Genomic DNA, 20,499 nt, shown 5'->3' with positions numbered 1-20,499 from the left:
GCTAGAGAGTGAAAAGTGTATTAAAGATGTTTTTGATGTCACTGGAGTGTGTCCTATGCAAGTCAGTTATCATAGTACAAAGTAGGACTGCCATGGTTAAAATTATTCGTTTTTCCATTTATCTTTTTCATATATTGATGGATTTGAGAATATTTAACATCGTCTGCAGTCCTCTCAATTCTTATTTATATATATAATTCAAATGCTGGAAAATACAGTATATTTGGGTACACTTGTCATTGAGGCAGATGACTTAGTTCTACAGTGATGTGGAAATCCTTTATATTCACCTTTGCAGAATCTCAAATGATTTCCATTTCCATAGCAAATGTACCTGGGAAAACGTTGAGTTTGTCGTACGGGACTAAATCTGATGCATTTGAATTGACCTTTCACCAGCAGCGATTTTTTTCTCATGCAGTACGTTATGGTTTGTTTCTGTAACATTAGGTCACCAGTTTATTGTGCTCATATTGTAGTTGGTCACTTTTGGAACTTAGCTGTAACGCTAACAAAGTTAGCACAGGCTAACATTAGCCAGTACCTCTGACCAGAGACTAAACTTGTTACTTTTATAGAGTGCCTTGATAATGTTTGGTTTGGTTGGTAATACCTTGGTTTGTTGATACAAAGTGGCTATTGGTATGGAATTCTCTGACGATAAGATTAGCCCTGATGCTACGGATCAATAGTTCATTAATAGTCTGTGTCTCGGGCGAAGCATGTTGCCTTTGCCCAATTTTAATTGATTGATTTAATTTATTATGGTCTGTAATAGGGATGCACCGATACCGATACCAGGTATTTGGCCGATACTTCGTTAAAATACTCGTATTCGTTTTTTAATTGCCGATGCCAAGCACCGATACCACTCAACAGTATTTCACTACATCAAACTGGTCGCGCTATGCAGACAAAAAATGTGATTTGTTGTCCTACCTGACTTCAAAGTCTAGGGGGAGACAATGAGCCGGAAACTTGGAAATTCTGTCCAAAAGCTTGTGTGTGTGAAAGTAGGCTACGAAAGGATAGATGTTAAAGTAACAGTATGTAGCAATTGTACTTCAGGGTTAGGGTTAGGATTACCTTAAAATAACAGCTTAAAAAAAATTGGGGCACTACAATGACGTTTAATATGGAGAATGGCCTCTGTGCCATTGCCATACCAGGATCCGTAGGCATATTACTGCGTTATGTAGGTTTCTGGAAGCCACCCGGGTACCACTCTCTGCCGGACTAGTAAGTAGCTTATTTGCTGTCTTGCTTTGTCTTGTGTTGCACTTGCCTGATGTTTGACTGTGTTAGGAAAGTTGACTCACTAGTTTGTCATAGCATTGGGATAGCCTTCTGTTAATTTTGCAGAGGATAAAATAAAATCTGCCTCCAAATTAATTGCACTTTCATGAGGACCAAATCTAAGAAGTATCGGTATCGGTACTCGGTATCGGCAAGTACACAAATAAAAATACTCGTACTCGTATCGGTTTGTAAAAAAGTGGTATCGGTGCATCCCTAGTCTGTAACTTTATTGAATTTACGATGTCACAAAGTTACTGACTAAACATATGGCCTACAATTGCAAAGCTATGTCATGGAGGCATTTTGACCTATTGGGCCCTTTGAGGCATGCCACTAGTGACCAGAGGTGCCCACACTGAGCAGTGCCTCATTGCCCCTGCATTGAAAGAGCCCACATGAGCAGCCCACATTGCCCCTGCATTGAAAGAGCACAGCGCAAGGATTCACGACAGCGGGGGAGGCAACCGTTCTTTTGGCCCTCTCCACTGACAAAAGCCATGTTCCCTAATGCTACCGAATCCGTTCCAATCGAATGTATTCATTTTCAGTAAAATGTATTTATTTTTATTTTTGATTAATTAGGTTTGCTGTGGGGTCTTCCACACTGTTTAATCCATTTCTGGCATCGCTTCTCTTGAGTTTTGGTTGGTTTAGTCCACTCCATTTCTATTTCTATTTCTTTTCAACAGGTGCTGGCTGACTGCAGACTCCAACTTCATCTACATCATCCATGGCCCACTTCATGTGGCTCTAGTGGTGAGGCCACCATAGGCTAAATGAAACCTTAGAACACAACATCATATCTAAGTCGAAGTGTCTAGAGTACTTAAGAAAGTAGTCTAGTAGTCTCCTATGTCACAGGTCATTAAAAACAATCACATCCCATATCCAAACATGAGCCAACTGTGACCAAAAAACATTATTCATGGCTACCAAAATGATCACCAAGGTTAGTAGAAACTGTGAAATGTGCATATTTTGGTCAGAGAGAGCTTCAGGACATCTCTTAATTCCAGACATAAATCTTTGGCATATCTGAGATACTGTTTACATCTTTCTTCAGGTAAATGGTTCCCCTTCACATACCAAGACAAAGGCCCCTAGCGTTACAGTGTGGTGGGGATGGATAGGTGTAGGCAGAGGGTTTCTGCAAGTAGATCAGGTGGAGAGACTACAGCATCATCCCACATCTGAAATAGTCTAGAGGAGGGGAAGAAAAGAGACAAAGCTCAGCTGCATAAAATGCACATATGTACTTAATGGTTAGGCTGGTTATAGCAGCAATAAGGAGTTCTGTTCCAAAACTAGCAAGCTCCTTCTAAAGGACACAGTGATTAATTACAATTAAACATTTGAATCATAACAGCCCAACTAATTTGTGTTGTCTATTATCAATGCAAAAAGTCCTCACACGAGATATAAATGTAAAACATGTGGAGTGTTTCTAAACGTTTTGGAGGCAGTTGTTGTGGAGTCTGAACATATTTTTCATGCCACATGCTGAGGTCTTTCAGATGTCACATTTTACACTGACATAGCATCATATAGACATGACCATTAGTGATCATGGGGACGTGGCAATGTAACAACACTTAACAGGGATTCCTGGTCTGAAGGCCAAAAGCAGCTATGCAATGGTAACGTGACATTATCAAATCATTGGACGTAAGCTGTCGTGATGTGTATGACATCTGCCCTGATGTTTATGATATGGTTATGTCAGTCTTATGAAGCTGGGTTCCAGTAAAGTGTTACTGAATCTTGATAAAGTGTTACTGAATCTTGATACCTGATCTCTTTGAGTACAAAGATGAGCTGTGTCTCTCATATGTGCCATTAAAACCGCAGGCAGTTGTTGAGTAGGTGCAAGATATGATTGGTAAGGTTAAACCAAAAATTTTCACCCTTTTCTGAAGTTGGAATGGAATGATATAAAATCATATTATGAGCTACGTATCCTACACATGCGTACAACTTTAATCATATGTGTCTTTAGCCCTGAATGTTTGAATAACTAATCACATTTTAAGTGTTTATAACAAAAGTTTAATAACAGTTTTCCTTTTTTCAATTCTAGGTCAATTTGTTTTTCCTGCTCAATATTGTCCGTGTGCTGATCACCAAGCTGAAGGTGAGCCACAGTGCCGAGTCAAACACCTACATGAAAGCGGTACGCGCTACGCTGATCCTCGTGCCCTTACTGGGTGCCCAGTTTATTGTGATGCCATCACAGCCAAAGGAGCGGACAGCAAAAGCCATCTATGAATTCATCATGAACCTCTTCATGCACTTCCAGGTAAAGGTCAAAGGGCACTACTCAGAACTACATTTAACCCAGGCCTCTTTTTCATCTGTGGTGGTACTTTGGTCATTCTTACTCAAGGAATTGTTTCATATAAAATATAGACATTGGGTATTGTGCCTAAAATTAATACGATAACAGTGTTAGCAATTGTTGGCAATTGTTGGCAGAATAGCATAATTTTTCTGGTCAAGTAATGTCACACATATCATAGTGTTCCATAGTTCCGTCGCCTGCGATAAAAAAAATGTACGGTTGTAAACATTTATAGATCAAAAAATCTTTAACAATGAACCTTAGATATTTCAGAAGCGGTGGGTGTCTAGATCATGACTGGCATGTTGTATCTCAACTGAAACATGTTCCCCATTGTGTGTAAAAAAACTGCCATCGTTTTTACGGGAAAAAACTGGCAGCTGAGTTGCCAGAACAATCCTGTAAAAAATACATCCAAATAATACAAATACAACCTCTTTACAGAGCAAATTTAACATTTTAAACCTGTATTTTCAACATTGGATTTGAGCAATATTTACATCACTGTTATGTTATATTGGACAAGTTTGTTCAGTAAATGTAACATTTTAAACCTGTATATTCAACATTGAACCTTAGCTATATTTACATCACTGCTATGCTACACTGTAAAAAAAAATCCTCTTGTTTTTACCGGAAAAAACTGGCAGCTGTGGTTGCCAGAACAAACCTGTAAAAAATACATCCAGAACCAGTAAATTTAACATTGGATTTATTCTGATTTTGCGTGACCATTATGCTATAAAAACAATTATTTCAGTAAAATATACATCCAGTTGTTGTCTATTGTACATCAAATTCCATTCAATTTCACTGAGAAATACCAAGCAAACAACATTAATTAAATGTTGTCTTGTGGAACTGCTCCTCCTAGTTTCTTCTATTCATTTCTTATGGACCAACACAATATTTTATTTCCATAGGGGTTCCTGGTTGCACTTTTATTCTGCTTCTGCAATACCGAGGTAAGACCACAACATTTAAAAAATACTGTTCAAAAGTTCAACATTTCTGTGCATACTTACAAGACAGGAGCTTCTTTGTTACTATTGGAAAGTGCCTCAACACCAACATCCTTGACCTGTGGTGTCCCCCAGGGCTCGATCTTGGGGCCTTGATTACTCAACCTTTATATGCTCCTGCCTTGACAAATCATTTAAACAGAATCTCTTGAATCTCTTTGTCAATGCATTAACCAAAGGAACAGCTGAATGTCTCAAAAATGTCCTTCAGCTGAAGGGCAAATCTGAAATATTCTTATTTTGGGACAAATTAGGAAATTTAGGATAACTACTATGGGACGACAGTGGTACAGGAGGTAGAGAAGTCGTTTAGTAATCAGAAGGTTGGTAGTTCGATTCCCTGTCGAAGTGTCCTTGAGCAAGACACTGAACCCCTAATTGCTCCTGATGTGCAGTGTGCCATCAGTGTAAATGTAAAAAAATGTTTATACATATGTAAGTCGCTTTGGATAAAAGCGTCTGCTAAATGACTAAATGTAAATCTACTCATTTTGACAAAAAGGACTGAAAGCGAAGGACAATGTCAAAAGTCTTAAATGGTTTCAATCTCAGTTTTAACAGCTATGTGAAAGCAAATTACTAAATCAGTTTTTTACCATATCAAAAATATAGCAAAACATGATTTAGAAAAACTCATCCACGTTATCTCCATAAGGCAGTGGTTCTCAAACTTGTTCTGACATTCCCCACTTTGAACAAGGGGGCCTTTTCAAGCCCAACCTGTCCCACATCGCTCCAATAAAATTGTAGGCCAAGCTTAAAATTGTCAAGTTTATTGAAATAACATCAAGTTCTAAATCTTAATCAATAACAAATAACATCAGTTCAAAAATAAAGAAAATCAATAACAAATAACTAGTGCTGTCAGTTTAACGCGTTATTAACGGCGTTAACGCAAACCCATTTTAACGCCGTTAATTTTTTTAGCGCGAGATTAACGCGATTTTTTTTTTTTTAAATTAATTTTTTTTTTAGATTTACATTCTTTTTGGCCTCGCAAACTGTGTAGTAGGCTAACGTTACGGTTTGAGTGAATGGTGAGCGCGATACGGAGAAATGGATGATAAAAAGCTTCTGAATGGAAAGTTTACTTTTAAAAGTTGTGTTGTGCAAAAGAAGCGAGCTTCACTGTTGTCTGAAAATGTCAACAGGCAGCTGGCTGAAAGCAAAGAAGTAGTAGGCTTACCTTTTATTGGTAACCTAACTGTTACGGTTCAATGTTTCTGAAATAAGAGGCCTGACTGCTATGTTCCCAGCAAACTTGAAAAAAAGAAAATATTAAGCCATGGTTTAACTGCACTATAGGCTGAGTCCTTGTTTACCTGAAATGTGCATTTTATAATTTTATTTTCTACCGCCCTGTTTGGCACTATTGGTTTTCAATAAAATAAAACATTTGCATAAAGTAAGCTAATCAACTTTTCCATGTTGATAAGGGCATTAAAATAAAAATAAAATGATGGAAAAAATAAATAAACGAAGGGACATTTTGAATAATAATAATAATAATAATAATAATAATTTTGAGTTAACTATGGCATAAATGCGATTAATCGCGATTAAATATTGTAATCGTTTGACAGCACTACAAATAACAGCTCAGCTGTCTTTTTCGCCACTGGTACTGAATCGCCAACCTTTGTATTTCGTGTCACAAATGTATCCATAAGGTTAATATATGCGTATTGCCCACTACACTTTCATGTTCCGGGAAAGTTTTTTTTCATTGTCCCGCTGTAATTAATACGCAGAAATATAAGAACTATGGTTCCAGGTAGGGCTGAACGATTTGGGAAAATAATCTAATTGCGATTTTTTACCAAAATATTGCGATTGCGATTCGATATGCGATTTTTTTTGTATCCTCTTTTTTCCCCCAACAAAACGTAATGAATGATTTAAATATGACCAACACAATATTAGATACATTTAGTGTAAAATATTCTTTCCCACATTTTACATTTTTATTTAACTGCTCATTACAGAAACAAGAACAACAAATTGGTGGCTTTGCCACTGTGCATTTAAGTAATTTAAAAAAAGTAATTTTAAGTATAAACACTAGGCATGCACTTTTTAAACACTGTGTGCAAAATGTACCATCTTAAAAAAAAAAAAAATATTATTATTTTTTTTTTTTTTTTTTGTGACCACGTTTTTTAATCGCGAACGTTGCGGTTAGAAAATCGCGTTCTATCATATCGCGATTAAATCGCAAATGCAATTAATCGTTCAGCCCTAGTTCCAGGTCACATTTTAATCCCGGTCCCCCATCTAATGTTATCTAATGTTATCCCCCATCTAATCGCTAACGAGATGCTAGCGGCTAAAACTAGCGAAACCTCTTGAAATGTGCTTACTTTGACACTATGACAAACTAGTTAGTCAACAACTGTCCTAACACAGTCAAACATCAAGCAAGTGCAACACAAGACAAAGCAAGACGGCAAATAAGCTACTTACTAGTTCGGCAGACAGTAGAAACCGGGCGGCTTCAGCCAAACCTACATAACCCAGTACCCACTGCTGAGCCTTCTGGTGGTGTAGTGGGCCTAATTCAACGAAAAAACTGATGAAGGAAGGTGCCTGCTTGAAAACCCCAGTGAAATGTTCCTGAAGGCTGCTTGGTTGCTTTTGTTGTATCCTGCTGCTCAGGTTTTAAAGTTGGGTTGGTCATGTTGTTGTGTTTAGCGTTGTGTTGTGGGCTACATATAGCGTATGTTGTACTGTGAAGGAGGGCCTTTATAGATCCTGGATACAACATACAGAGGTTAGCTAGCAAGCAAACATCAGCTAACCATGTACTAGGGAACTGCAAACTGGGAGCTAGCTAATTAAATGCAGTGAAGAAAAATGCCTGATTATAGATTATACAGAAATTTCTGACATATAATTTGTTGGCTTACTTATTGAAGGTCACTCATTAAAGACCCAAGGAGTCTGTGTCAGTGCAGCTTCTCCCCTCAAACTAAGGGCTGTTCAATGGTGGATCAGACTACTGAGACTTATTACATATTGGATAACTATTTCAGTCTCTGGATGTACTCCTCTCTCTGATCCTTGTGTCAGCTGAGAAATGTGTGTTAATGTTTGTGAGTGCATGCAAAAGGGTGCTACAGAACAACCTGCTGTTCAAAATAGAAACTCATTAAAGTTTAAATGGCATTTAAATATATATACCCTGATGTATCTCTAAGTTTGGAATGTCTGTATATGGAGCACATTCGACAACACACACACCTTAGTACTGGAAGTCAATTACAATGAGATAAACCAAACTTTATAGTGTAAGACCAGTATAGTAGGCCAGAATGGATACTCACAATGTTTCATCCAAATTAAATTGATTGTTAATGTAATGTCAAATTTGAGCTAATTAGTTGAGTGTGTTGCTACGTGTCTCTGTTGATGTATTTTCTGTGTCTGTGAATACATGTATGCTGTTATGTTTCTCAAAGGGTGGCAGACATGGAGTGCAACACAAATGTTCCTGTGGGTTCCTGTGTACAACTCTGTTGTTCCTGCAGGTTCAGGGTGTGCTCAATGTTCCTGTGGGTACAATAAAGAATGTCTTTTCTGAATTCTTCCTTCAGGTTCAGGGTGCGCTCAAAAGGCAGTGGTGGCTCTATACGGCCCAGTGGAGGGGCCAGCTTTGGACCTCAGATTCTCACGGCTTTCATACCGGTGCTTCCATCACTGAGACAAGCCGTGCCACTATCAGTCTCAGCTGCCAAGATGTAGAAGATAAGATTACTCTGAAGCACCAACACAATGGGGACAGTAATGGCATCTGTTCCTGCAGTAGTGACCCTAATGTCCCTAAACTCCTAGAGACCACTGAGGTCTGAGTCTCATCTGTTCCTGCAGTAGTGACCCTAATGTCCCTAAACTCCTAGAGACCACTGAGGTCTGAGTCTCATCTGTTCCTGCAGTAGTGACCCTAATGTCCCTAAACTCCAAGAGACCACTGAGGTCTGAGTCTCATCTGTTCCTGCAGTAGTGACCCTAATGTCCCTAAACTCCTAGAGACCACTGAAGTCTGAGGTCTGAGTCTCAACCACTTCAACTCCACCTCCACTGTTCACAGTGTTTATTCTATGTCCATAAACACAGTATTTGCACTGCTACATATACTTGTATTTCCATGGGTTTTGTATGGGGTGTCTATATAGTTATATTGCACAATGCTAAAATAAATTAAACAATACATAGATGTATACATATGGGATTGTTGACATTGTTGATGGTGTAATGGACTCACTAGATACAGATAGGTTATGTATGTTAATCATTCAAGCAATATACACAATGTATCTTACATTATCGAATTATAAAAAAAGATATATCTGCTCATATTTAAGTTAAACATGAGCAGATATATCTTTTTTATGATTCTGTTTATTGGGGCTTTGGTTATACTAACAACAAAATGCATACATATAGGACGAGTTCACCAGAACAACAGTTCTTCACATGAACACAACCTCACATGCCCATGCCCCTTCTCCACACACCTTGGCTTAAACATATACTCACACGCTAACACACATAAGACAAACTCACAATCACACTAACACACACACACACACGTACATGTGGTTCTCGCTTCTGTCTAACCCTTTAATTATAAGGCTTCATATATATCATGCCATATTCTACCTAAGTGTCCCCTTGTATTTCTGTTCTCAGACAATGTCTTTTCTCTAGTTAAATAATGCCGTAACTCCCTGCCATGCCTGGAGGGGGTCTATACATCTTCTTAATGCTTTACAATATGTTTTGAAATACACCAGGAAGGAGGGATCTAATTTGTGTATTTTAACTTTAGTATAATATATTGTCATAAGTTTATAATGTTTGCAGCGTAGCTTTTCATTAATAGTGATTGTATTGGTTAGAGAGCAGACTTGTCCTTGTTTGTTTGAACATCATTTAAATAGTTAAAAGGCTTTGTGATGTTGCAATCCCATCTAATTAATAATGGATCTCCGCACCTTTTGTGCTTTGGGATATCAGCCTAACAGCCTGCTTGACACCACCCACCCACCCCCAAACACTAGGGCTGAGTCTGTTTTTGTATAACTTAAGTATATGTTATTTGGTACACAGGAAATATATGTAAACAAATGTGTATAAATACTATGGAGTCACATTTGTGTTCAGTATAAATAAAACAACACATTCTATTGTACTGATAAATCATCATCTTTCTAGTTCTTTAATCACAGGATTTATATGTAATCTGGTTTTACTGAAGCAACAAACATTAGATTTCACAGAGGGTTTATCAAATACAGAGAAATATTGCAGAAGCATACAAAAGGCTCAAGTTATCTTTTTAAACTACCTTTTTACAGCTCCTTCCAATCTATAGGTTTGTAGTGAGGAATGTATCAGAATTTCAAAAATATCATGGGTAAACTAGAGAATTAAACAGAAATATCATGGGTAAACTAGAGAATTAAAGAGAAATAGAGTTATGATAAACAGCTCATTACCCATCCGGTTGGGTGACACTAGTAACATGGTAGTACAGTAAAATGGTAGCACTTTGTCTCTTTCAGAAACTTTTAATTAGAGAGAAGGCCAGTGACTTTGATTGGGGAATTGATTCTTGAACTTTCAAGAATCCAGGCTTCCTCCAAATGCAGTTACTAAGGCGAGGTAATGGATGCAAAATGCAAAATGGCATATTGAATTATGTGAGCTGAATAAAAACATATTGCAAACACAATGCTTGAATCTTTCTACATTGCAATTTAACACACATTGAAAAAATTATCCACATCATGTATGATGCTTGAAGGTTTTACAATATTTCAGACTGAAAAAAACAAAAACTTTGAATGAATGTTTTTTGTGAGTGCAGAAAAATTCACGCATTGTTATTGCTGGGGTATTTTTCCAGACTTTGCAGTGCCAAAAAATGTAAGCATCATAAATGCTGTGGGATTTTTTTCAATGTGTGTCAAATTGCAATGAAGAAAAATTCAAGCGTGGTTGCAATATGTTTTTATTCAGTTCATGTAATTCAACATGCAATCTCAGAGCATTTAAAACTACCATTAGCAGAAATCGAAAGTGGTTCACTTTAAAAAAAAATGTGCAATGCAAATCAGCTTATGTATATGAATATGCAGTAGGCCTATGTATGTGTTTGACAAAACAAACAAACAAAATAAAAACAGTACCATGAAACACGCGGTGGTATTTGGTTTTGGGATATTAGGTTAGGCTACCATTGCTGAATGCCCTACCCCGTAGCCTTCAAAAATGGTTAATTCTACTTGTATTTTGTGTAATTGATTACAGCACAAGCCAGATTAGATTTTATTTGTATATCACTCTTGATTTGTCATCAGCAGAAATCATCAGAAATAGCCACACTGCATTCTAGCTGCCAAACTACCCTTACTTCGGTGAGTCAGGCCCTTACTAGCAAGCTAACTACAGCTTGCAAGCATTAATGAGTGTTCCAAAAGGTTGTACGTTTTTAGTGATTTTTAGCATTTTAACACCCCCTGGTTCCAAAGAAAAAATCCCTGTGGAGAAATGGATAGCTATTCGCAAAATCTGCTAAAATAAGGTGTGAGCGAAACAACGGCAACTCGTTTGGTGAGTTGAAATTAAATGAAAATCAGTTGTTCTTTTGTACCTAACTGTAGTGTCTCGTAAAAACAAAGATGATTTTTGTCAGATGTTACTATGGAAGACTGAAGTATAATTACAAGCATTTAATAAGTATAAGTATAATATAAGTATATATATAAGTATATATAAGTATAATAAGTATAATAAGGCTTTTATTGACAATTACATGAAGTGGATGCAAAGACCCTTTGCAGTGTTGACCCTTCTTTTTCAAGACCTCTGCAATCCGCCCTGGCATGCTGTTAATTAACTTCTAGGCCACATCCTGACTGATGGCAGCCCATTCTTGCATAATGAATGCTTTGAGTTTGTCAGAATTTGTGGGTTTTTGTTTGTCCACCCGCCTCTTGAGGATTGACCACAAGTTCTCAATGGGATTAAGGTCTGGGGAGTTTCCTGGCCATGGACCCAAAATATCAATGTTTTGTTCCCCGAGCCACTTAGTTATCCCTTTTGCCTTATGGCAAGGTGCTCCATCATGCTGGAAAAGGCCTTGTTCATCACCAAACTGTCCCTGGATGGTTGGGAGAAGTTGCTCTTGGAGGATGTGTTGGTACCATTCTTTATTCATGGCTATATTCTTAGGCAAAATTGTGAGTGAGCCCACTCCCTTGGCTGAGAAGCAACCCCACACATGAATGGTCTCAGGATGCTTTACTGTTGGTATAGTGACCATTTATCCTGAGTGTCCCTTTGTTTGTCACGTTGGTGGCGTTGACTGGGGGTTCTTTGACGCTTGTGTTGTGAAAATAAATGAAATCCAAAGCGGTCCAAGTACAGTTCCAAGTGGTTGGTTTATTAACAAAATGGATGGTACAACTTGTGGGTAGTAAATAAATCAGTAAATAAAGTTTCAGAGCACAAAAAACAGCGAGGCCTATCCTCCAGCAAAATAATCAATCAGCAAGGTCAAAAGCTGTGTGCTCCTAGTCAGCCGCACCTCCCAAAGGTCACTCTCCTATTTATTTGCCTTTTGACCTGTAGAGGGCACAAATTCTCAGACAATAGAAATAAATGCAAGCATTAAAATAACGTATAAAATAAATACAGAAATGGCTCCTACAGTTGGCTTGACACAGGACTGATGGTAGCGCTCACCTTGTCTTCAACGGACAAGCTTATTTGCTGATGCCCCAAACAATCGGAAAGGGGATTCATCAGAGAATTAAGAGATTACTTTACCCCAGTCCTCAGCAGTCTCTGTAGCTTTTGTAGAGTATCAGTCTGTCTCTGATGTTTTTCCTGGAGAGAAGTGGCTTCTTTGCTGCCATTCTTGACACCAGACCATCCTCCAAAAGTCTTCGCCTCACTGTGCATGCAGATGCACTCACACCTGCCTGCTGCCATTCCTGAGCAAGCTCTGTACTGGTGGTGCCCCGATCCCGCAGCTGAATCAACTTTAGGAGACGGTCCTGGCGCTTGCTGGACTTTCTTGGGCGCCCTGAAGCCTTCTTCACAACAATTGAACTGCTCTCCTTGAAGTTCTTGATGATCCGATAAATGGTTGATTTAGGTGCAATCTTACTGGCAGCAATATCCTTGCCTGTGAAGCCCTTTTTGTGCAAAGCAATGATGACGGCACGTTTTTCCTTGCAGGTAACCATTGTTGACAGAAAAAGAACAATGGGCCTCATTCTCGAACGCAGTTGAGAAGAATTTAAGAAGGAATTTCTTCTGAACTCCACTTCCGGTGGATTTATGAACAAATTTGGCATTCATGAAAGTTTTCTCATCTGGGATTCGTTCTGAACTTCAGAAGACTTTCAGAATGCGAAATAGTAGTTGTAAATCCAGTGGCGCTGCTAGCCATTTCGGTGCCCTAAGCATAACTCCTTTATGATGCCCGCCCCGAGAAAAAAACGTTTGTTTTTGCCAGTTTAACATTTCGCCAACAGCTGACCAACAATAATGGAAATCGCAAGGTTTCATTAGCCATACCATAAACCTATTAATTTCAGTGTAATTTTGGCAAACCACTTGGATGTATTGTTCATAGTAATAGTCAAGAGAATTATTACAAGATTCTCTCAAAAAAAATGGGGCCCGCGCTCTATTTTTTTCGGCCCGCGCTCCGGTCAGAATCACAGTCAGAACGTAATTCGTTAAACAGCATTTTAACCCATTCCGAACAGGGCCTCTGTCTCAACGTCTTATGTAACTCAGACTGGTTGCAGTTCACTGCCTGGCCACAGTTTTAACATAGTTTTAGATGGGTCATGGGGGGGCGCTATTTACCTCTTGTCAATACAGATCCATAACTTTGCAGCTAACGTTGTGATTCCTGGTTGCTATGGTTATGTAGGTGCTATGCTAGCTAGCTAGCTAAGGACACTTTTAATAACCTTAAACGATTTAAATGGAAGATTTCCGTTTGCATGAAATGATAGCTAGTTATCTAGCTAATGTTATAGTCTCCTCGATTTAACTTCTACAATTATAATGGGTGCCTGTTACACTTCGCATGAACGAGTTCATATTCACATATATTAACACCAGTTCATCATGTGTAAAGAATACTGATATGAAATATGAAAACAACCAGTAGTCAATGTGCAAGCTTCCAATTTAATCGTGATTTAAGATACTCTATTTAAGTTGGGGCAGTCTGTCCTTCAGTCAAGGCATGATGATCTCTCGTTTCACCTGTTCGTGTTGGCGTAACTAATGCTTGGAGTCAAGTGCAGTTGAGAGGCGCTTGTCTCCAGGGGACAGATTACACTTAACTGTTATATTTTTCTCTTTTCACGGATACAAATAAAAAAGGCTGCGATTGGAATACGGGACTGGAGCTCAAAATCACCCAAAATTCGGGATGTCCCAGACAATTCAGGACTGTTGGCAAACCTACTTGCACCTAAGTTATAACTTATTTGAGTGTGCTAACATTAGCAATAACGTCAGCTAGTTCGAGGTGTATGCATACCATTAAATTAGCAGCACATTTCCCGTATTTAACAATGATTAAACATGGACTTGCATGCAAGTGATGCAGTCATCATCTTCTATTTCTTTTTTCCCTTGACTCCTGTTGTCTTTTTGAGGCCATTTTCGAAAAATTGACCTAGCCTACTGTCAAAGTTCGTCAGGCCACTGAGATAGAAAAGGGCACCCACGGCGAGCTTGGGAAGTTGAGTTTGTTTGTTTTGTTTTTTTTGGGGGGGGGGGGGGGGGGGGGGGCACCATCGTAACTTTTTTTGAGCAATTAAATATATCTCTTGTTCTGCCTGTTTTGTAATATAGGTGCCTAATATTTCTATACTGAAATAATATCGGCATTATAATTATTATAACTATGATGATTTTTCAGTTGCCTATTTTTTTGGTGCCCCCTCAGGACTTGGTGCCCTACGCACAGCGCGTAGTGCGCGTTATGGGAGCGGCGGCACTGCGTAAATCGGCCAGAGTTTTCTCAAATGCGATTCCTCAAAAAACCACAAGATGTCCCACTGGGCCGCTCCATGTTAGAAGTGTTAAGGGCTGAATTTGTGAGAAATCGTTGGTGATTGCGTTCAAATCAACTCTACGGACATCCTCGGATTAAAATAATTATAATAATAATAAATACGAGAATATTTGTATCATTAACAATTACGTTTCACATTATAGTCATGATTCTACTAGGCATCGTGATGTCCTAAAATAAATAAAAGGATGTCTGGATCAAAGCCATGTAGAGATCAAAGCCATGTAGAGAGATAATAATTTAAAAAACAGTGTTTTTTTCTCCCTAAGAGATCAAAGTGGCATCTATTGGTTTGCCAACAGGACAGTGACTGTCCCAACCCGCACAGATTTAGCCTAGGCACTATAGCATGACGTTCAAGACTAGATAATAAAATGACATCACCAAATTTCATCTGAAAATAAGCAGGGGGAATACTGTTGCAGCTAACCAGAAACAGTCCAGTAAACAAGGCTAGTGTTACCTCGTTAAGAGTCTCTAGTCAGTCTGCTGTCATAACATTATCTAGCTGGACAGAGGGGTGATGGGTGTTTAGGATGAAATGATGACATTTCTCTGACCAAGGATACACAATGGATGGACATTAATGCATCCTGGAAGTATTCAGTTTGGCTAGGTGTTGTAGTTTCGAGTGTTCAATGATCAATGAAACTTCTTCTTTGTGGATGAGAAGTGCCATTGAATGAGCTTACGTGGGATGTTCCATGTCCGGCCACGCCCCTGCGTTCAGAGATGCGTTGCCCACTCAAATCATGTATTTCTTGTTCCTCCAGTGTACAATCATTTCAGTGTCCAAAGTAAAAAATGTTTTCAATGCCAATGTTTTATTTTTTTATTCAGTTCAGTTGTTGTTTTATCAATGCCAAACTTAAAGTCCTCTGATTTGACTCCATACAAAACAATTGTATATAAAACAGAATTGTCTGTGAAAAAAATCAAATTGAGCACAAAGGTACTCAATCATGACCATAATTGTCCATTATTTACAAACTTCAAGACTGAGTATGGATGTCCACTAAGTTCAATCAACAGTCTCAGTAAACATAGGTGTCAACAGCAGTGACCCTGTGGGCCCTTTACACATCTGTTGGTCCATCTCCTCTGTACACCCCGAGGCTTCATCGTCCTCCTTACCCTTGTCTTTTCTTTCTATTTTCCTCCCTGTACCTTCAATTGACATTTTTCTGATGATACTTTGAAACTCTTTACTCTCTACGGTCTCTTGTAGTTTTTTGTGTTGTTTATTATCTTCTGTCACTCCATCTGCCATCTCAGTCTGGCCTCCAGCCTCCCAACTTGGGGCCAACATCCTTTTGTTGAGATTCTTGTCTGGAAGTTCTTCACCTGCATTCTTTTTAGTCCGAGAGGAGCAGTTGTGTTCGTTGAAGTATTTCTGTCGTGTGAATCCTTTATTGCACGCGGAGCAGCGGAAGCGGTAGTCGTCAGTGTGTGAGCATTGGTGCTCAGTCAGGTGGGCCCGGCGGCTGAAGGCCTTCTGACAGAACTGACACTTAAATGGCTTAATACCTAGAAAAGAAGAGATGTTTGAATGAAAACCATGGACTCTGGAGCTGATGAACAACACTCCACGTGGCCATCTCTTCACAGCAACACATCACAGTCCAAATGAGTTTTGTTTGTGGTACCATAGTAGTGGAATAAGAAACACAATTCCATCCAATCAGGAGAAACCGCTATATTTTAAAACAATGTGTGTAGATCATGTGTAGACCCTCTTCTTCAGAATAAACCAGTCTATTATTTTAATTATTATTATTACTACTAATAATAAAATAAGCGATGTGATGATTAAACTTATCACCATGATGCCAGAATGTAATTATGATCACTGACAAATTAGAAATCAAGTTCAGGGGTCATTCCATGCGATCTTACATAAAACTTACATCTCACACACAATTCTGACTGTGGAATTTGAAGTTTATGGCCATTAGGGTTTGTGAGGGTAGTCAGCTGCCATGTGAAGGTCACCTCTGTGTTTAAATTTAAATTAAATTGAATCCTGGGTCTGTCATGCACATTTGTAGTAGTCTGATGTAGGTTTGTCTGCCTTGACATTTTCAGTAAACAAAAAACATGCTAATGCTACACAATGCTACACATGCTTATATTCAGCACAAATTCTCAACAATGTGACAGCATTAAAAATGAGTTACTAGAGTATGTTCAAATACTGGACAGATACTGTAAAAATACATACTGAACATTTGAGCTCTAAACTTGGAAATATATTGGCGATTAAAGCATTAAATCATTGCATGTGGCTTGGACATTAAAGTGCTATAACTATTGGTCTCAAAGGAAAATTGCAATTCCATGTTTACAAAAATCAACACAATATCAGTAAATAGCTGCAACATTTGCAGCAGCAGTTTTTTGACATAATGGTTGGTGTTTCAGTTTAACTACTGGTTATTTCATGTGGTGGTGATTGTTCCCATTTTTGCATGATTTCCCTACATCTGTTTCACTTCCCCCGAGATGTGCCATTGATTCTCTCAAACTGAATCATTAATGGTAACATTCAATTTAAAGATGCAGTAGGGAACCATTATAAAAATAACTTTTTGTCATATTCCCTAAATGGTTACAGTAACACTCTGTAGCGCATATCTCATGTTACTGTAACATTGCAGTATATAAATATATATATATATATATATATATATATATTGTATAACTGCTTGATGTTTTTTATTAATGCTGAATGCTTACTCCATGCTAACTTCTTAGCACTTGGTCAGCACAACTACAGCACTACATTTTTCTATCTAATATTTTAGTCAAAGTGCCAGTATTTCGTAAGCCATTTATAATTATTTAAATTATACTTCCATGCACAAAAATAAATATTTGTAATGATTTGAATTATGTATAGTTCCCTTCATCTTTTTAGTCATTATCGAAAATATATTTCATTAATACGTTTCATAAATAATATATACAAAATAATAAAAACATTTTACAATGTATACTACAGGACTATTGTGGCTAGAATTGGAAATACAAAACCACATGCATGTCTCTTCATACATGTGGTTTTTCATATTACAGTTGTTTGAAACAAAGATTGCTAACATTGTTAGAAACATAAATACATTGTTTTATCAGAAGGTGTCTAAGGGTCATTTTTCAATTCAAATGTTGGCAGCCATATGGGCTTGGCACTGTAGGGAGGTCACTGTTCCAGAATCCTCGGGCATGATCATTTAGGACAGTGGTTCTTAACCTGGGTTCGATCGAACCCCAGGGGTTCGTTGAGTCACTCTCAGGGGTTCGGCAGGGGTCAAGACACACACAGTATAGCCCGGTTCACACTAGCAATGTCGGGTCGTTTTTATATATACCTATGTTTTGAAGAAATCATATTTTATTTTTCCAATTACGAAGGGTTCGGTGAATGCACTGATGAATCTCGCAGGGTTCAGTACCTCCAATAAGGTTAAGAACCACTGATTTAGGAGAAGCTAACAGAACCCTCGGGCATGATCATTTAGGAGAAGCTAACAGAACCCTCGGGCATGATCATTTAGGAGAAGCTAACAGAATGTGCCACTGAAACACAACAACAGGAGAGAATGGTCCTATTCCACCTATGTACTGTATTTCATTCAAAAACAGCCATTTCCAGCTGCACTACTCACCTGCTACATTAACCATGTCTACATGACATTCAGGTTCCATTTGAAGTTATTTGAAAACAAGGACAATTCTCAGTGATTTCAAACTTTTGAACAGTAGTGTATAGACATGCACAGTATGAATTGCATTGATGCACATAATGCTGTCACAATAAAATGGCAGTGCCAGTATTTCTTTACCAGAGTGAGACAATATATGAGCCTTCAGCTTGTCGGCTCTGTTGAACTCTTTACTGCAGCCAACATGATTCCTGGCAAAGAATTAAATGAAAACATAAGTTAACCTTGTTTTGTTCATTACAGGTGAATTATAGCCACTTCAGAACAAATATCACGTGTTATAATAATGAATCCTTTCAATATTAATTGGTGATGCTGTAGCTTGTATTTTCTACTTGCCATTAAGATCTATTGCTTGTACTTCACACTCTTGAATTGGGGGGCTGGTTCATGAACTTTGATGACTGGCATACTCTGATCATTTTGAAAATGTAAGCAACTTTAAACAGTCCTTCTAAAGTGTCATGTCTTTTTCTATATTCAGCAGACTTAATGTACAAAGATATGTAGTGGAGGAGAGCACGTGAAGTTTCATACTGTTAACAAGGGGGACTAACAGAACAGAAATATAGCCACATGTGGCAATCATTGGGGTCCAAGCATGTGTCAAGTGCACTATGTAGCCAAAGTCTGAACCATTCCATCTTTTCACCTGGTGAAAGAGGATGTGTTTGAGCTTGTTGTTGCAGCACTTTATGGCTGATTTGTTTGAAATAAAGTAAATATCTGCATGCCATTATGAATGTATATATATTATTTATATTAATGAGCCTATAAGACTTTATTAAGACATTCACACACACACTGCTGAAATATGATTGGCCATTGGTGGCCATTTTGTTGAGTTTGTCAAGTTTTGTAGTTTGGAATATTACATCACAAGATATAGGCCATAGGGTCATCATGAGCCACGCCTAGAAAATTGATTGGCATGTAACTCTGAAACAGTTTGACCAATCCAAATTGATTGGCATGTAACTCTGAAACAGTTTGACCAATCCAAATGAATTGACATGTAACTCTGAAACAGTTTGACCAATCCAAATGAATTGACATGTAACTCTGAAACAGTTTGACCAATCCAAATTGATTGACATGTAACTCTGAAACAGTTTTTGTACACAGCTGAATATCATGCACAAACAGTTGATTACATGGGGGGTTCAGGCCACACCCCATGTGGAAAAGGTCTGTAAAAACATATAGGAATCACACTTGTCATGTACAATACATGATAAGTCTATGGTAAAGAGCCTGCATATACATTTCATACTAAATGGTATTATGCCCTTCAACAGGCAAGGTAGGTCATGTTACTGTATATGAAAGGGTACATACTTAACTACTTTCTAAAAATGAATATATATATGAATTTTACAGAAAGGACAGACTCACCTGAATGGACATTTGTACTTCTTAAGAGGCTCATGAATGAGCATGTGTCTCTTCACTTTGTCCTTCCTGTTGAAGGTGGCCTCACAGACTGAACATTTATATGGCTTTTCTCCTGTTGAGACATTCATGCATTCATTCACATATTCACAATTTGCTTTGGCATTCAGAGAATATTCATTCTGTGTTTTGAGTTGGCCCCATCAATTAATGTTGCACCGTTACATACCGGATGTATCTACTGTACTGAACACTTGATTGCATCTTCTTAACATCTAACACAAGTGGTGTTATTATTAACCAATATGTGTTTTTCACTCACAATCTTGAGAAGATGACGTTCTGTTTTTTGAAAGACTCACCAGTACTTTCAGAATTGTAGTACTGTTGCCATGGAAATGTCTAAGATGTCTGATTTCTGTGTGCTACTGTATGTGAGAATCAGCCTGACTGCTGCAGTCCAATGAATCTTTTAGAGAAGTCTTTGGCTGGCCTTACTAGTGGGAGAGACACACGGGCCAATACGCCTGCCTCATGTTGGGAGGCAATCAAAAGTCAGACAAAATGAATGATTGTATAAACTGCTAAGATGTCTCACTGTGTTTGTACCCT

At 38.2% G+C, this 20,499-nt stretch overlaps 2 protein-coding genes across 5 annotated transcripts in view; one reads left to right on the top strand and one right to left on the bottom strand.

Moving 5' to 3' along the window:
• calcrl2 (calcitonin receptor-like 2) overlaps window positions 1–9,858 on the top strand; it is a 65,446-nt gene extending 55,588 nt beyond the window's left edge. For 2 of the 3 annotated variants that reach the window (XM_012820761.3, XM_031566788.2), the window contains exons 10-13: window positions 1,989–2,055; window positions 3,377–3,595; window positions 4,561–4,602; window positions 8,253–9,858. In XM_012820761.3, coding sequence (XP_012676215.2) covers window positions 1,989–2,055; window positions 3,377–3,595; window positions 4,561–4,602; window positions 8,253–8,507 — 583 coding nt within the window. In that variant the 3' untranslated portion in view covers window positions 8,508–9,858. The remainder of the gene's footprint in view (window positions 1–1,988; window positions 2,056–3,376; window positions 3,596–4,560; window positions 4,603–8,252) is intronic. The other variant, XM_031566787.2, reaches the window with a different exon arrangement.
• A 5,722-nt stretch (window positions 9,859–15,580) lies between these two features.
• znf341 (zinc finger protein 341) overlaps window positions 15,581–20,499 on the bottom strand; it is a 47,864-nt gene continuing 42,945 nt past the window's right edge. For both annotated transcript variants that reach the window (XM_031566784.2, XM_031566785.2), the window contains 3 exons: window positions 19,891–20,002; window positions 18,616–18,686; window positions 15,581–16,300 (listed from right to left, as the gene is read on the bottom strand). In XM_031566784.2, coding sequence (XP_031422644.1) covers window positions 15,795–16,300; window positions 18,616–18,686; window positions 19,891–20,002 — 689 coding nt within the window. In that variant the 3' untranslated portion in view covers window positions 15,581–15,794. The remainder of the gene's footprint in view (window positions 16,301–18,615; window positions 18,687–19,890; window positions 20,003–20,499) is intronic.

This window comes from Clupea harengus, chromosome 4 (assembly GCF_900700415.2).
Source record: "Clupea harengus chromosome 4, Ch_v2.0.2, whole genome shotgun sequence".
NCBI classification, from domain to species: Eukaryota; Metazoa; Chordata; class Actinopteri; order Clupeiformes; family Clupeidae; genus Clupea; species Clupea harengus.
The sequence above is the reverse complement of the archived record's forward strand: the minus strand, read 5'-3'. Positions and strand labels throughout refer to the sequence as shown.